General features: G+C 32.5%; 1 protein-coding gene across 1 annotated transcript; it reads right to left on the bottom strand.

The window, feature by feature from the left end:
- Positions 1–6,961: 6,961 nt before the first annotated feature.
- On the bottom strand, positions 6,962–15,071 carry LOC111998704 (serine carboxypeptidase-like 40). Its single transcript, XM_065778572.1, has 8 exons — positions 14,618–15,071; positions 13,889–14,061; positions 12,367–12,471; positions 11,987–12,261; positions 8,545–8,805; positions 8,190–8,401; positions 7,344–7,449; positions 6,962–7,213 (listed from the first exon to the last, which is right to left on the bottom strand). The coding sequence occupies exons 1-8, from the start codon at positions 14,815–14,817 to the stop codon at positions 7,073–7,075; spliced, it is 1,473 nt and encodes a 490-aa protein (XP_065634644.1). The 5' UTR covers positions 14,818–15,071; the 3' UTR covers positions 6,962–7,072.
- Positions 15,072–16,202: the final 1,131 nt, after the last annotated feature.

Below are 16,202 nucleotides of genomic sequence, written 5' to 3'. Positions count from 1 at the left end.
GGAAGAAAAATCAAAGCCCACTTTTTCCAACTTTTGACAATTCTACTTTTCACCCCTTATAAGTATATATATATATATATATAGAAAGTCCCACACAATGATATAACTTTTCATATATATCCCTACCTTTATAAACATCTTCCTACAACATTAAAAATAGCATGTATCTTCTATAATATCACAAAATCAAAGTTTCATGCACTTAAAAGTAATTAAGATAACAACATGCATATAAACTCATAAATTAATTATGCAATTAGGTTGGGATGTTACAATTTGGATCCAGCTAGAATTACTTTCCTTGCTACCAGCAAGCTGTGCCATACATATGACGGGTTGTGTCCAATTTCAGCCTCCAAAAAAGATTTGTCAGGAAAATATCTTGCCTCATAAATATGATAGAACAGAGAGTTGGCATGGTAGAGCAATCTCCATGCTTGTTTAGCGAGCATGGCTAGATTAAAAGCATGTAGATCGTGGAATCCCATCCCTCCCAGATTTTTTGGATTACATAGCCTTTTTCAGCTTATCCAATGAACCTTTTTTTCATCTCGCATCTGTCCCCACTAGTACCGTGCTAGGATAGAGTTTATACCATCACACAATTGCTTTGGAAGCTTGAAAATACTTATCTTATAGGTTGGTATTGCTTGGGCAATAGTCTTAATAAGGATTTCTCGTCCCGCCTTGGATATAAACTTTTCCTTCCACCCTGTTACTCGCTTTGCTATTTTCTCTTGAATCCCTTTGAACGTGTTTACTTTCGATTTTCCAGCAATCATGGGTAGACTAAGGTACTGGTCATAGTCGTTGAACACTTGTGCACCCAGTATGGCTTGGATCTCTTGCTTGCTTGATGCCTGGCCTTGTGTTTTTGCTAAAGAACAAGGTTGTCTTTCCTCGATTGACGGCTTGGCCCAAAGCCACTTCATAGCTGTCAAGAATATTCAAAAGTTGTTGGCATTCCTCAACCTTAGCTTGGCAGAATAGTAGGCTATCATCTACGAAGAGTAGATGAGAAACGTGAACTCCCTTTCTACTGGATAGAATGCCTTGTATCTGTCTCTGCTCCTTAGCTTTTCTTGACATGGCTGATAATCCTTCGGCACACATGAGAAATAAATATGGTGATAGTGGGTCACCTTGTTTTATTCCCCTTGTAGGCTTGACCCTTTGGCTCACCACTGATGAGAACCGAATATGATCCTGTACTAACCATCTCCATTGCAAGTGCAATCCACCTCGCATCAAATCCCAACTTGACCATCATCTTCCTTAAGAACTCCCACTTTACTTGGTTATACACCTTGCTAATATCCAATTTCACTACCATTTGACCATCTTTTCCCTGTCTCCTATTTCGCATCCTATGGAGCACTTCAATAGCTACTGTGGTATTATCATTGATTAGTCTTTTCGGGACAAAAGCACTCTAAGTATCTAAAATTACCCTAGGCAAAATCAGTTTCAATCGGTTGGCTAGGACCTTTGAAAAGAGGTGAGATACTACATTCCCCAAACTGATTGGTCGAAAATCACATTGGATTGAGGCTCATTCTTCTTTGGCACCAATACAATGTGAGTGTAGTTCATTTTTTGTAGTAAATGACTTGAATTAAGGACATAGAGGATAGTTGTAATGCCATCAGAACCAATATTTTTGAAAAAAGAATGGAGACATACTATCCGGGTTTGGGACTTTTGACAGGTGCATCTGGAATAGAGCTCGACGTACCTCTTCACCCATGTATGATTGTAGAATTGGACTATTCATCTTTGCTGTGAAACGTTGATCAACTGATTCAAGGACCCTGCCTATGTTACCATCATCAAGTTGAGCTGATGTGAACAAGTCCTGAAAATAAGCTTCTGCTATCTTTGCAATCTACCTCTCATCTGTACACCATTCTTTCCTTTCGTTGAACACCCCCAAAATCTGATTTTTGCGTCTTCTTTGGCTCGCTCTTTGATCGAAATACTTTGTGTTTTTATCCCTTGTAGGTAACCAAATAGCCTTAGATCTCTGTCTCCATGTCAACTCCTCATGGTGCAGCATTCTATTGATTTTGACCTTTGTTTCCTTGATTTTGTCCATAAGTGCTGGATCATTCCTTCTAGTTAGCTCCTCTAACACTCAAAGTTTTTCCTACAAGTGGGCTTTAGTGTTGCCAAAAGTCAACTTATCCCAGTTTACCAAGCCTGTTGAGTATATTTTATTTTCTCGAATAAGCAAAATATTGGGCTACCTTGAGCTAATATGTGTTTCCATGCCTCCTTAATAATATTTCCACACTCCTGATGGGATGTCCACTTCTCCTCAAATCTATGGGGAATTTTTTTCTTCTGCCCACTTCCATGGTTGTGTCTACAACCAACAAGATTGGGATGTGGTCTGAGTAAGAGGCAAAGAGGTGTACAACCTGACTCCTAGGGAACAAATCTCTACAAGCCCCATTTGCACAAGCTCTATCAATCCATTCTTGAACAAATGCGTCGCTAGGCCTCCCATTATTCCATGTGAACATGTTCCCTTGATAACCCATATCAACTAGTCCACAGTGGAGAAGAGTATTCCGAAAAGCTAGCATGGGAGCAAATGCCTTTCGAAAACGCCTTCGTTTTTCTTCAGATGCTAAGATTTCATTGTAATTGCCTATACACACCCATGGGAGCGACAAATCGCGCATAGAGATGGTGCAGCAAGGTTCAGATTCATGTTTACAACATTCTTTGGGATAACCATAAAATCCTATGATCCTCCATGGTGCACTTAGGTAAGTCAGGATAATTGCATCAATGTGGTGTGGCAAGTATGTTTGGATATGCATGCTAACTTCGTCCTTCCAGAGCATTGCTAGGCCACCCCGTCTGCCACCTTAACTCCTATCACATGGTACAACAAGGCCTCCTTGATAATTTAATTTCGCATCTCATCGACCGTTTGTTTGGTCTTCATCACATCTTTTATTTTAAAATATATGTTAGGAAATATGTGATTCAATGTTAGGAACATATGTCACTATTTTATGTAATTGGCTAATCCTTTGACAAAACGCATTTTACTTGTAATTTGGTAGATCTAGGATGTGTTTAATGTTTCAAGGAATAAGGTTTCAAGTTTAAGTGTTAAAGCCATGCAAGTCTGTCCAAGAATCAAGTGATGAAGTGCCAGATTTTAAAACTCGACAGCTAGTATCTATCGAGGTTTAAAGCTGCTAAATCTCGTGGCTCGACAGCTAGCTCGATAGATGGCTATTTATCCAAGTTTATGAAACTCGGTTTTGCAGAACTTTTTTCATCTAATCAGTGGGTGTATGTTTGAGTTTTCTTTTCTCACAACCCTAAACATATATAAGGATTATTTTAAGGGCTGTTGTAGCCGATGCAACTTAATGCAAAAGTTTTTCACAAGCATATTGAAAACTGGAGACATATGCCCTAGTTCATCTTTCTCTTGAAGAAGTTGCTGTGTTTGTACATCTTAGGGTTTTGTGACCAAGAAGCTTCTTGATTTTCATCGTGTGATGAACTGATGAACTTTGTAGCCAATATCCTTCTCAAGTTGATGATTAAGTCGCGTATTGGGATTCGCGCATCTATTGGTTAGTCATGTATTGGGAGCCGTGCATTGAAAATAAGAGATTGTCACCACAGAACAAGTCCAATTGGGTATTGGGGTAAGGGTTCAACTGTAAGTTGGTATAAGGTACTGAGATTCCTTTACTTATAACCACTTGTTTTGATAATAGTGAATTCTTGGGAGTGGTGACCTTAAAATCACCCGGTGGGGTTTTTACTATGCGGGTTTTCCCCATTCGAAAATAAATCACCATGTCAATTTATTTTCTGCTGCATATTTAGTTTAATTGGTGATTTGTTTGTACTACCACGTATCTTGCATATTATTTTAATTAATTAATAAACTTGGCTAATTAATCAATTAATTTATCACAAGGGATCAATACATTCTTAGCTTATCAATATCATTAATTAAAATAACTTAAAATAATGCCCACTATCGATTAAAAACAAAAAAGAAATAAAGAGAGAGGAGAGAGGTATATGAGAGAGGAGAGAAAGAGTTAGTAAAGAGGAGAGAGAAATTATTTAAAAAAAATTAGCACATAACTAGAGTACGGTTCTACTAGCTATGTGCTAAAACTTTTGGCATATGGCACATGTGATGAGTTTTTATTTTTGGTATTTGGTTTGCCAAATGCTAAAAATTTTGCACTTGACACACTTGATACTAGTGCTCTTATGCTAGGTAAAGTGATCCAAGATAGCGTCATAATTTCCTTTTTTTTAATTTTTTTTTTTTTTACGTAATAGGAAAAAGATATCTGGATAGCCCAGCAAGTTTTTTCATGTCGGCTGTATGTCTATTGGATTTTTCTTATTGGCCGGAGATACCTGCATCGAATCCAAGGCCCACTCTTAAAAGTATGAGCTATTTTAATTGAAATGGATGGATCGATTTGTTGAAAGAATAGTGGTTGAAAAATTTTCGGTTTATTCCAAACAAGTTGCATAAACAGTTATCTCAAGCACAGTTGTAAATTGCTAAATCTAAAAGGAATAATAATAAAAAAATTTAAAACAACACATAAATTTTGGTGATGAAGTAGAAAATCAATGAAGAACTCCTTCAAAAGAAAAGCCAATTCAGGAGATCCAACCCTTAAAAAAATATGTACTGTAAAAGAAACAATACAATAACCTACCAAGAAAACCTTTGCAGCTTGACTTTCTATGTAATCTCAACAACCTTCATGTTTGCCTTCCTACTGTGGTAACCCTAGAGGAATGAATTAGATTCCAATGCAAATCTCTAGAGATTTTCTAGCTGTACCAATAAACTCACTGACATAGGTTTTGGTTTTTTATAGTTGGATAAGCAACACTGAAGTCTAGCGAGAACTCTCAAAGATAAACCATTAAAAGAGTGTCTTAACGAGAAGCACTAAGAAGAAGAATTTAGAACTCTTTGATATTGAGTGTATTGTAAAATGAGTTGTTAAAATAGATAAAGTGATTTTTTGAGTTGCTAAAGGCTAAACTTTTTTAGAATTTTAATGTGAATGCTCTAAGGAGAGGAATTTAGAAGTCATTTAAGTTCAAGAAAGTTTGGCTTTTAGATTTAATCTTGTATATGAGACTCTCACTCTTGCTTTGTAACAATAATTGGTTTATATAGGGAAAAATATAGGTTAAGCAAGTATTACATCAAGTCAATTTATTGTTCATGCAATTTATAGTCAAGTGAATTAACTTTTTGTCAATTAAACGCTTAGAGATGGTAAAATTATACCAACATAATGATTATATCTCACTCATTTTAAATCCAAATTGAGTCTAGTTTTTGTCTATTATGAAGCCTCAAATGTTTATTTTACAATGAAACAAGTTTTACTCTGTTAGGACATATGTGATTCTATGTTAGGAACTTAACAATAATTGGTTTATATAGGGAAAAATATAGGTTAAGCAAGTATTACATCAAGTCAATTTATTGTTCATGCAATTTATAGTCAAGTGAATTAACTTTTTGTCAATTAAACGCTTAGAGATGGTAAAATTATACCAACATAATGATTATATCTCACTCATTTTAAATCCAAATTGAGTCTAGTTTTTGTCTATTATGAAGCCTCAAATGTTTATTTTACAATGAAACAAGTTTTACTCTGTTAGGACATATGTGATTCTATGTTAGGAACATATGATACTATTTTATGTAATTGGCTAATCCTTTGACAAAACGCACTTTGCTTGTAATTGGGTAGATTTAGGACGTGTTTAATACTTTAAGGAACAAGGTTTCAAGTTCAAGTGTTAAAGTCATGTAAGTCTGTCTAAGAATCAAGTAATGAAGTGCTGGATTTTAAAACTCGACAGCTAGCATCTATCGAGGTTTAAAAGCTGTTAAAGCCCGTGACTCGACAACTAGCTCGATAGATGGCTATCTATCGAGGTTTATGAAACTTAGTTTTTCTGAGCTAATTTTCATCCAATCCGTGAGTATGTGTTTAGGCTTTCTTTTCTCATAACTCTAAATATATATAAAGATTATTTTAAGGGCCGTCAAAGGTTATACAAGTTGCAAAAGTGTGAGTCAAAGTCTTGTTCATGCAAATTGTGACGGGAGACAGAATTTGCCATAGTTCATCTTTTTCTTGAAGAAGCTGTTGTGTTTGTACACTGTAGAGTTTTGTGACCAATGAGCTTCTTGATTTTCATTGTCTGGATGAATTGAAGAACTTTGTAGCCAACATCCTTCTCAAGTTAGTGATTAAGTCGTGTATTAGGATTCGCACATTTATTGGTTAGTCACGTACTGGGAGCCGTGCATTGAAAATGAGAGATTGTCACTATAGACCAAGTCCAATTAGGTATTGGGGTAAGGGTTCATCTGTAGATTGGTAAAAGGTATTGAGATTCCTTTATTTGTAACTGTTTGTTTTGATAATAGTGGATTCTCGGGAGTGGTAACCTTAAAATCACTTGGTAGGGTTTTTGCCGTGTAGGTTTTCTCCATTCGTAAACAAATCATTGTGTCAATTTATTTTCCATTACGTACTTTAGATAATTGGTGATTTGTTTGTGCTACCATTTGCTTTGCATGTTAATTTAATTAATTAATAAACTTGACTAATTAATCAATTAATATATTACAAGGGGTCAATACATTCTTGGCCTATCACACTCAAAAATTATTTAAAAGATAAAATATAAGAGTAAAAGATCTTCAACTTATCATTTTTGAGTACATCCAAACTTTATTATCTTTGAGTAGCTTCTAGCCCAGACTCAACCTTAAAATGATTTTATTTATACAATTCAATTTTGATATGTTCTACACTAGGATTTACCATCACATTATGAACCCTAACAGTGATATAATTGTTGGAATAAAACTGGACAACATATAAGATGATTGAAAAGTAAAAACAAGTTGGGCTTTGCTCTAAATAGAAACTTTCTATTAACTTTTTATTAGGTAAATGCTGATAATCAAATGAAACATAGTTTGCACTACAAAGGAACCAACTTAGCTAGAGCCATATATAGACTAATGAAGTGGTTTTCCTTCAAGGAAGTGCTTGATCAAAGAAAGTGCTCTCGCAGGCTGGTAGCTTGGCACTTGATGTCCTGCCTCTCTTACTGTCGCAAATGTTAGGTCTCCCTCATACACTTGTGTATAGCCACCAACCTGTGATGACAAAAAGAAGAAGAAGAAGAAGTTATCTTCATTGTTGAATCAAGGATATTAAACTATTTTTAGCCTTTTTGAAGCAAAAACATGTATTGAAATATTCAAGATAAAAAGAACTATGTAATACCTCTTTATTGAGGAACCAAGGATGCCATGCAGTCTTCACAGGAAGTTTCATTTTGTTTATTGAGTATTTGGTTGAAGTAACAGGAACCCTTCCATCAATGTCACCACTGCATTTCATCCAACAAAGCCTCATTTGAGATTTTTTTTTTTTTTTTTTTAATTTTTTAAGTTTGATCATATATTCATAGGGATAATGATTTCAAGTGTGATCAACAACCTCTGTTTTAACCAATTAGGCTCAACTAATACCTTGCATAGCTGTTATTAATAATATATCACTTGTCAAACTACCTGTTTACAAAATATCAAGATAATTAGAGAGTGCTAACTAATTACATTTATAAAATATTTACATTTCAAGTTTTTTGTGTATTTTAAAATTTTATATAAAACATGAAATTATGAATCGAATAGTAAATAACATTTGATTAACATAAAATTTGATTTGAATATTAAGAAAAGGAAAATGTATAACGCAATTAGTGGTATTATCAAAATATTAATATAATTACACTTATTAAAGTTCTATTTGGTACAACTTATTTTTTAAATTTTTTGAAAATGAGCTGTTTGAAAAGCCTATATGGAGAAAAAAAAAAAAAAAAAGAGACTTCAAAAATCTACACTATGAAAAAAGTTTGGTTTCGAAAGAGGATGCCAATAAGCACTAGGTGATGTATCATTAACAAAGAATTTCATCAAATGTAACTTGATGATGGTGATGATAATTTTTTATATTTTATTTTTATCAAGATGATAATGATAATACTATAAAAGAAAAAATAAATAAAGGTTGAAATATATTTCAATTCTTTATGCCAGTAACAATACCACTTCATCTCTTTACCTAAAAATCCACACTCGAATTCCATTGCTCATAAATTCCTTCAAAAGGGGAATAATGGTTGACGGGCTATCTCTCCATACTTGTATGGTATCACCACATAGTTCCCAGTCATGAGTGAGTTTAGTAACATTAGCATGAAGGGCTTCTTGAACATCAGGTCGATTCAGATAAACATACATATAGTTAATACTACATGGATCAAATTCTAGTATCTGCACCACAACATAACAAAACAAAACAATTCACTTCAAAATTTTTAACCTTCTAAATGGGGTAAATTTGCATCCCCTAATAATGATTTGACCTTCTAATTTAGGCTCAAGCAACACAAATATAGAAAAATGCGTCAACTTACAGAGGCTTTCTTGGGTCGAGTTGTGACATCGGAAGAGAAGCACATGGGAGCATAAATGTTATAGACATTGATGTCGATAATATTTTCTTCGAGAGCTCCATAGGATGCTTCGCACTCACGAGATTGAGAGGTGGCATTGGGTGAAAAATCACAGTATTTGTGTATTTGATACACATCTTGGTCCGAAATGATAGCATGGCTTCCAAAGTAATCAACCATTCCTTGTTCGTCTGTTTCATCATTGATCACCGCATTTCCAATCTGCATTATAAATAAGAAATCAATGAGAAATCATGTATTATAATAACGCGATCTACCATGAAACATAATTGAAAGCTCAATAATAATGACTAGAGCTAATTAAGATCCTCAATTTTAATTATGGCTTGATTAATTTTAATCTAAACATACTTGATGTGGAATATACATGATTAGAAAATTAAATAATCAAAGTACTCAACAATTGCATGGATGACCATATAAGTGCAATGCAAATATATATGTAAAGAGCAATAGGGAAAATAAACTCAAAAACCCAAGATACACGGCAATGTGTTATCGAAGAGGAAAACCAAAGAACTTGGTATAAAAACCTCTTCGTTGCCCTCCAAGCCGAAATAATCCACTAGTGAATAAGTTGGAGTATAAGGATACAAAAAAGACCCTTTAAGTCTAATTTATCCAAAACACTTGAGCCCTCCAAACCCTAACTACCAACGAACTTCACAGAGTTTTGTCTTCACTAGCTTCTCGGATCTCGCAATACCACCCGATTGCACCATCAAGTCTCATCGGCTTAATTTGGCGAAGACCCAATACTTTCCAAGTTCCAAAACACTCTCAACACTCAATTTGGGTGTGGGTTGTGTTTGAGTAAAAATATTCTCTCAATGTATGACAATGGGAGAGGGGAAGTAGAAGAGACTATAAGGATTTCTCTTTTGAGTATGAGTAGCTCTCTCTAAAATAGTGGATGTTGTAGAAACCTCTCTCTAGGGTTTTCTATCTGATTAGTTTCTTTACAATTTTGTGAATAATAAGGGTATATACAGTGTGGGTGAAGGTAAGAAAGTCACACTTAAAATCCCAGTTATCAATGCATCTTGTGAGTCGGTCAAGTCGCGAGATTACTCGCGAGATACACTAACTCTTCTGCTTCTGGCATGTGCTCCTCATGTGACATTCAACTGTCTTTATCAAATCTTCACTACTTAAGAATAAACCCATTACAATTAAATCCCACAAAATATAAGGAAATAAATTAATAAAATTACAACACTTTTTGTCAAGGAATAAAGCCAACATAAATATTATGTAAAAACCATTACTTTACAATAATTATAAAGGAAATTAATGGGAGCAAGATCGAGAATCTATTGAGATGTTTCCTTCTTATTTTTTTTTTCTCCTAAAATTTGACAAAAATATAGTTGTAATTGGAAAAAAAATCAAGTTTAAAAATGTCTGCGTGGGGACAATTTTTGCTTCAAAGGCCAAGGGTTAGACCATGGTTAGAACCTTAGGCAATTTTTGTTGTTCCACATAGGAAAGAAAGTCTCCCTTTTTGCACCTTATAAGGGATGAGCCAATGGTTGAAGAGTACCACTAGTCAACCATTGGCTCATCCCTTATAAGGTGTAAAGAGGGAGGCTTTCTTTCCTATGTGGAACAACAAAAATTGCCTAAGGTTCTAACCATGGTCTAACCCTTGTCCTTTGAAGCAAAAATTGTCCCTACAGTCCATAAACAAATAATCTAATAAACTAATAAAAAAATCTAATCCAAACACATGTATTACAAATAATTATCAATAAGCTTCTTTATATATTTTTCTTAATTATCATGAGTGGTTTAATAATAGAAATCTTCTTTCTCTTTTTTTGTTTTCCATTAATCTATGCTCCACTAATTTTAGTATGTCACGCATTTGAAGTTTAGTTATTTTATAATAAGATAAGTAAAAAGGAAAAAAAAAAAGATAAGTAAAAAAAAAAAAGTAGTAAGTTGTAATTGATAGAATATAAAGTAAGAAACATAAAAAAAAAATAAAAAAAAAGAAGATAGATATTTTATTTTTGACTTAAATCCTTAATAATATAATTTTAGTTAGGAAAGAGTTTATTTTAAATATAACCACCTTTGCCTAGGGCACAATCTTATTGTTTATCCACTTCCCTTAATCATTAAGTTCATTTTATCTTCTTTCTTTAACAATTTTAACCTCATTCAGTTTTATAATCTAAATTTAGTCCTTTTATTTTTAACCATTTAAAGAGGATTATTTTTAGCAAATTAGAAGATAAGAACACCAATCACATGAAAGCTTTGTAAGTCCATAACTCATAGGATCACTAAAAAAATGTTATAGTCTAAGTCATGTCTTTAAAGTAAATTGTTATTTTTATTGGTTAGTCCTTTTATTTTTAACTTCGAAGGACTAAATTTAGCCATTTTTTAAGGACTAAGTTATATACTTATGAAAATTTGAGGACTAGAAAATCATAAGACCATGTAAATCTTGTGAGAGTTTTGTAAGTCCATAACTCATATGATCACTAATTTTTTTTAAAATTTTTTTCTTTATTGTTATAATGTAAGTCATGTCTTTCTTTTCGTAATGTTAGACAAAAATGAAACTGTAAAGAACTAGGCAAGCTATACGTATCTCATAGTGGCTATACTTTAACTATTTCTCCATTGACCTATTTTCCCCATATTATTATTATTATTATTTCTTCTTCGGCGATCAATTCTTATTATCGAGTTTTTATAGACTAAAGAAAATAAGAGATAAAGACACATACAAAGTGGAACTTAGTTGGGCTGGGTCTTCATAAGTCACAGCCAAGTGGCGTTGGTCCTACCGTGACCACCCTATTTCTTCTCCTTATGGGGAAAGAAAAAAGACTAAACAACTTTTTGAGTTTAAGTTTAGGAAAATTACATTTTACCTTCGTAAACTATACATTATTTTATATTTATCCACTAAATTATGAGAATGCATAAGTGCCCTCCTAAATTATTACTCATGTAACATTTATTTTCCTAAACTATAAGATTGCAAACTTATTCCTCTAAATTATTATCTATATAACACTTTTCACCTCATCCCATGGGTAACTGTTTAAACAAGTAAGTGTTCATTTTTATAGTTCTGGAGATAAGTATACATTCTCATAATTTAGTAGGAGAAGTGTAAATTATGTATAGTTTATGGAAAAATGTAATTTCCACTTTAACTTCTAAGTTTCAATCATTGCTTTTTTTTTGAAAAGGATTTATAACCACTTTTGTATTGTCCCTTCCAATTATTTCCCTTAGACTCTTCCAATAATTGTGTGTGTGTTGTCTTCATTTTGAAAAGTATGAGGAATATATATATATATATATATATAGAGAGAGAGAGAGAGAGAGAGAGAGAGAGAGAGAGAGAGATATGTACAATAATTCCTTTGAGGTTGATAATGGTCTTGTTAACTTTCTTGTTATGGTAGAGAGTAGTATGTGCAAGTTGAGGAACATAATGTCCAGCATAGCTTTCTCCTGAAATATAAAAGTCACGATCTTTGTACTCTGAAAATCTCTCTAACCAATTCACCAAAAACACATAATTATCTGCTGCAGTTCTGCTATCCCCACTCTTATCATAATCTGATGTCGTATTGGAGTAAGAAAATCCTACACCAGCTGGAGACTCAAGGAACAGAACATTTGCAGCTATAGAAAAAAATTCCAAAAGATCAAATTTAGCTTCAGTTTTAGACAAAGAAAAATAAATAAATTTACAATTCTTGGCAAATAATAATAATTAGATAAGTATACCATAATTCCATGAAAATTTGTTTGTATAGAGTGTTTTGCCATCACTGTGCACACGGAATGGTCCAAGCTCTAGCAATGCTCCAGCTAAAGATGAACATCCTGGACCTGTGGATAAATAAAGGTTGACATAATGTAGATATCATTTCTCCCATGTTAATATATATATATATATATTGTTATATGTTCTCAAAAATAATAAAGTTATGTTATATAATATTTTACATGTCTATTTTTAATCGAATGGTATGCAAGTGCCTTTAATAATCTCAATATGCAAATACTAATAAAGTAATAATCCCAATTACAAGGGTTTTGAAAGAAAAAATGTAGTGCCCAAGAGGTTTATAGCTCAATTGGTATCTCCATTGGAAATACCTAAGGATCAAAATAATATATAACTCGAAATGCAAGCTCATCTTGACTATGCTAAGGTAAAAGTTTAATAAATTATTTTATTAAATCATACAATCAATGCATTTTTCAATATATATATATATATATATATTTAGATGTGAGTGCCTAGGGTTCCGAGGGCATTGGACTAATCTCTCGGATAAGTGTAATGATAGAGAATATATATATATATATATATATATATATATATATATTAGGTAATGATAGAGGATATGTACATAAGCATAGCCTTAAAATGTTGGTCAGAAGACTTGAACCAAAAACCTTATGTACCACACATACATAAGGTCTGAAAACCACTACATTGACATTTTGGATTCAATTATTTTTTCAATAGTTTGAAAAGTAAAACAATAAACCACTACATTGACATTTTGGATTCAATTATTTTTTCAATAGTTTTGAAAAGTAAAACAAGAAAGGAGAGAGAGGTCCATGGCCTTTAGCCCAAGTGACTCTTCCAAAGTTGCACACCCAGAAGTATTGAATCCCATATCAACAGTTAGAATTCTAGGTCATGTTCTTAAGAGATAGATATATGGTTAAAACTATGGAGGTCACAGGTAGAGAAATATAAAGTATGGCTGTGAGTAGGTAGAGGACATGAGATCAGCCGGAGAACCAAATATCCAGTAAGGCAAGAGAGAATGTGAAAAAGTCGTTTTGCTTTCTTTATTTTCAAAAGAAATTCTATGCTGCATCAATTTATTAAAGTTCTTTAAGTAAAATTGTAACCACTATTTCATGTATTTTTATCCCAACAATCTCTCCTCACTCACTCTAACTCTCTCTAGAAGAAAACAAATAAGATGATAAGAGAAACAGACCAAAAAAAAAAAAGACTACCGTGTCCATTTGTCCAAGATTATTTTTTTTTAGCTTATTTTGCTATTCAACTTATTTTTGGTATTATTCATGAGTTTTACTGCACTTTTTGGTATTATTTATAGGTTCCATTATACTATTTCAGTTAACTTTTACCTTTATTTATAATACTTTCAGCAAAAAATTTTCAATTTCAATAAAATAAACAGATCCTAAATAGACACTACATGTGTTTTCACAAGTGCTAGTCATATAGCTTGGAGGATAGAAATAGATCAAGTACCTCCATTGAGCCAAAGAAGAAGAGGCAATGGATTCTTAGAATGATGTGCTTCAACAAAATAATAATAAAGTGCACGGCCAGCTGATTTATGCACTGTGACATAGCCACCATATTGAGAGAAATTCGCAAGGAGTTGTCCAGGCAATCTCTCAATCCTATCTTCCTCCTTCAACCTAGGGGTGTCAATTCGTGTTCGCAGGTCGGGTTCGTGTCGTGTCAAGCCATAAGTACTCTGCTATATGGGTTGACCCGAACCCGACCTGTTTAGTAAACGTGTCAAGAATCCTCAACCCTAACCCGACCTGTTTATTAAATAGGTTGACCCAACCCGACACGTTTAACCTGTTTAATTAATAAGTCATGTAAAAATTAATACTAATAACCTGTTTGATTAATAGGTCATACATGATCTAAATAATCTATTATTAATTTCTATATATCTAAAATTAAAATACAATTACAACCATAAATATAATAATAAACATATAATTACAACAACAAAAATTAAGCAATAATAACAAAATTTAATACCTTTATTACCTAAACGGGTCAAACAGGTCAAACGGGTTCACATGTTAAACATGAACACGACCCGTTTATTAAACGGGTCAGCCGTGTCGACCTGAATATGACCCGAACCCATTTAGCCTCAACCCATGACCTGTTTATAAACAGGTTAGTCGTGTCGGGTTCACGGGTCGTGTCAAATTTTGCCACCCCTACTTCAACCCCACCTGAGGATGAACATTAGCTTCATTGACATGATCAATCACCTTGAAAAGACTTGTGTCCACACCAAAGTTTTGCTTCAACCTGGACTTGTAAAGATAGACTAATGTTTGTCCTTGCATCTTTTCATTAGTTTGAGACACAAAGCATGAAAGAATGAGCAAGGATAGAAGAATCCAACAAAAAAGCTTACTTTCCATTGTGTTTGTTTCTCTCTACTTGGACATGATACATAAATATAAGGAAGTGATGAATGGAAAAAGATAATGGAATTGGATCTTAAGCTATAGTTGTTTATATAATATAAGTAGAAGAAAGATGGTTCCAAATGTGTACGTTTCACCTTCTAGGATGAGTTAAAAACTTTGGATAGCTATAGTGGCGTTTCCGCCGAGTTCCACTCTCATCCTAGAGGGTACTCAAAAGATGCCTTTCGATGCATGACCTCTAGGAAGGAAAACAAAACACAAAGGTTAGTATAATATGCTTAATTTGTTATTATATATAATGCCAATAATGATATATATATATATATATATATATATATATATATAATATATATATATGTATGTATGTATGTATTCTTGTGATACACTAAATAATTATAAATTGAAGAATATGTTTATTTAATATAATTGAAATCGAACATAAAATAGATTTCAAATTTTAGAAAAATAAAAATAAATTTAATTATGTGTGAAAGCACAGACCAAGTTTTATCAAAACTAGAAACTTTAAGAGATTTTAAATAATAAATTTTCTTTTAAAATTCTTAAAACTTCAATAATAATTTCACCTAAAGAAACTGTACTTATAAGTAATTTCAATGTAGGTACTTAGTGTTTATTTGAGAACAGCTTATTTATCTGAAACTAAAAACTTTTTTGTGAATGTACTGTAAATAAAGGTAAAAATTAGTTGAATAGTACAGTGAGACTCATGAATAGTACTAAAAAGTGCAGTAACACCTATAAATAATAGTAAAAATAAGCTGAAATTTTCAGTTTGTCCTAAATGGACACTTATACTGACAAAAGTGTGCACATCATACAATTTGTAATACTTGCCAAAAAAAAAAAAAAAAAAAAAAGCTACATAGATTATGCATTACTATGAAATCTGATTTTATGGCTGAAAGAAAAACGTTTTGGCAGATTATTAAAATAATTTAATTTAAATTAAAGATTTTTCTTTTAAATTTATTATAAAAAATTAATAAAAGAATCTTCCTTGGAGTAATATTTTTTTGACTTCTTGAAATTTTGACAATATATTTCACTTAGAGAAAATTATGCTAATAATTTAATGTGGCCAAATGGAGCATGCAAAAATTAATTAAAAATAATTTGTAAATTGAATTAAATATTTCACTAACATAATTAAATGTGAACAATAAAGTAAATAGCAAAATCAACAAATAAAAATACCTAAAGTTAAGTGATAAAGGCACATTGTTTAATTAATTATCCATATAAATTAAAATAAAGATAAAACAAAGAAACAAACTTCTTTTAAAATTTCATTGAATTTTTTTATAAGTAATTTTAAATCGGAGTGGTAATTTAAATTTCTCAAAACTTGGCAT

Source organism: Quercus suber, unplaced genomic scaffold, assembly GCF_002906115.3.
Source record: "Quercus suber isolate HL8 unplaced genomic scaffold, Cork oak 2.0 scaffold_186, whole genome shotgun sequence".
NCBI classification, from domain to species: domain Eukaryota; kingdom Viridiplantae; phylum Streptophyta; class Magnoliopsida; order Fagales; family Fagaceae; genus Quercus; species Quercus suber.
This window is presented reverse-complemented; position numbering and strand designations above follow the sequence as displayed.

Coding starts and splice junctions, on each gene's coding strand:
- LOC111998704 (XM_065778572.1), bottom strand. CDS start 14,817: ATGGAAAGTAAGCTTTTTTGTTGGATTCTTCTATCCTTGCTCATTCTT. Junction 14,062..14,617: donor AATGTTCATCCTCAGGTGGG/GTTGAAGTAGGG, acceptor TGACACCCCTAG/GTTGAAGGAGGAAGATAGGA. Junction 12,262..12,366: donor CAAATTTTCATGGAATTATG/GTATACTTATCT, acceptor TTTTTTCTATAG/CTGCAAATGTTCTGTTCCTT.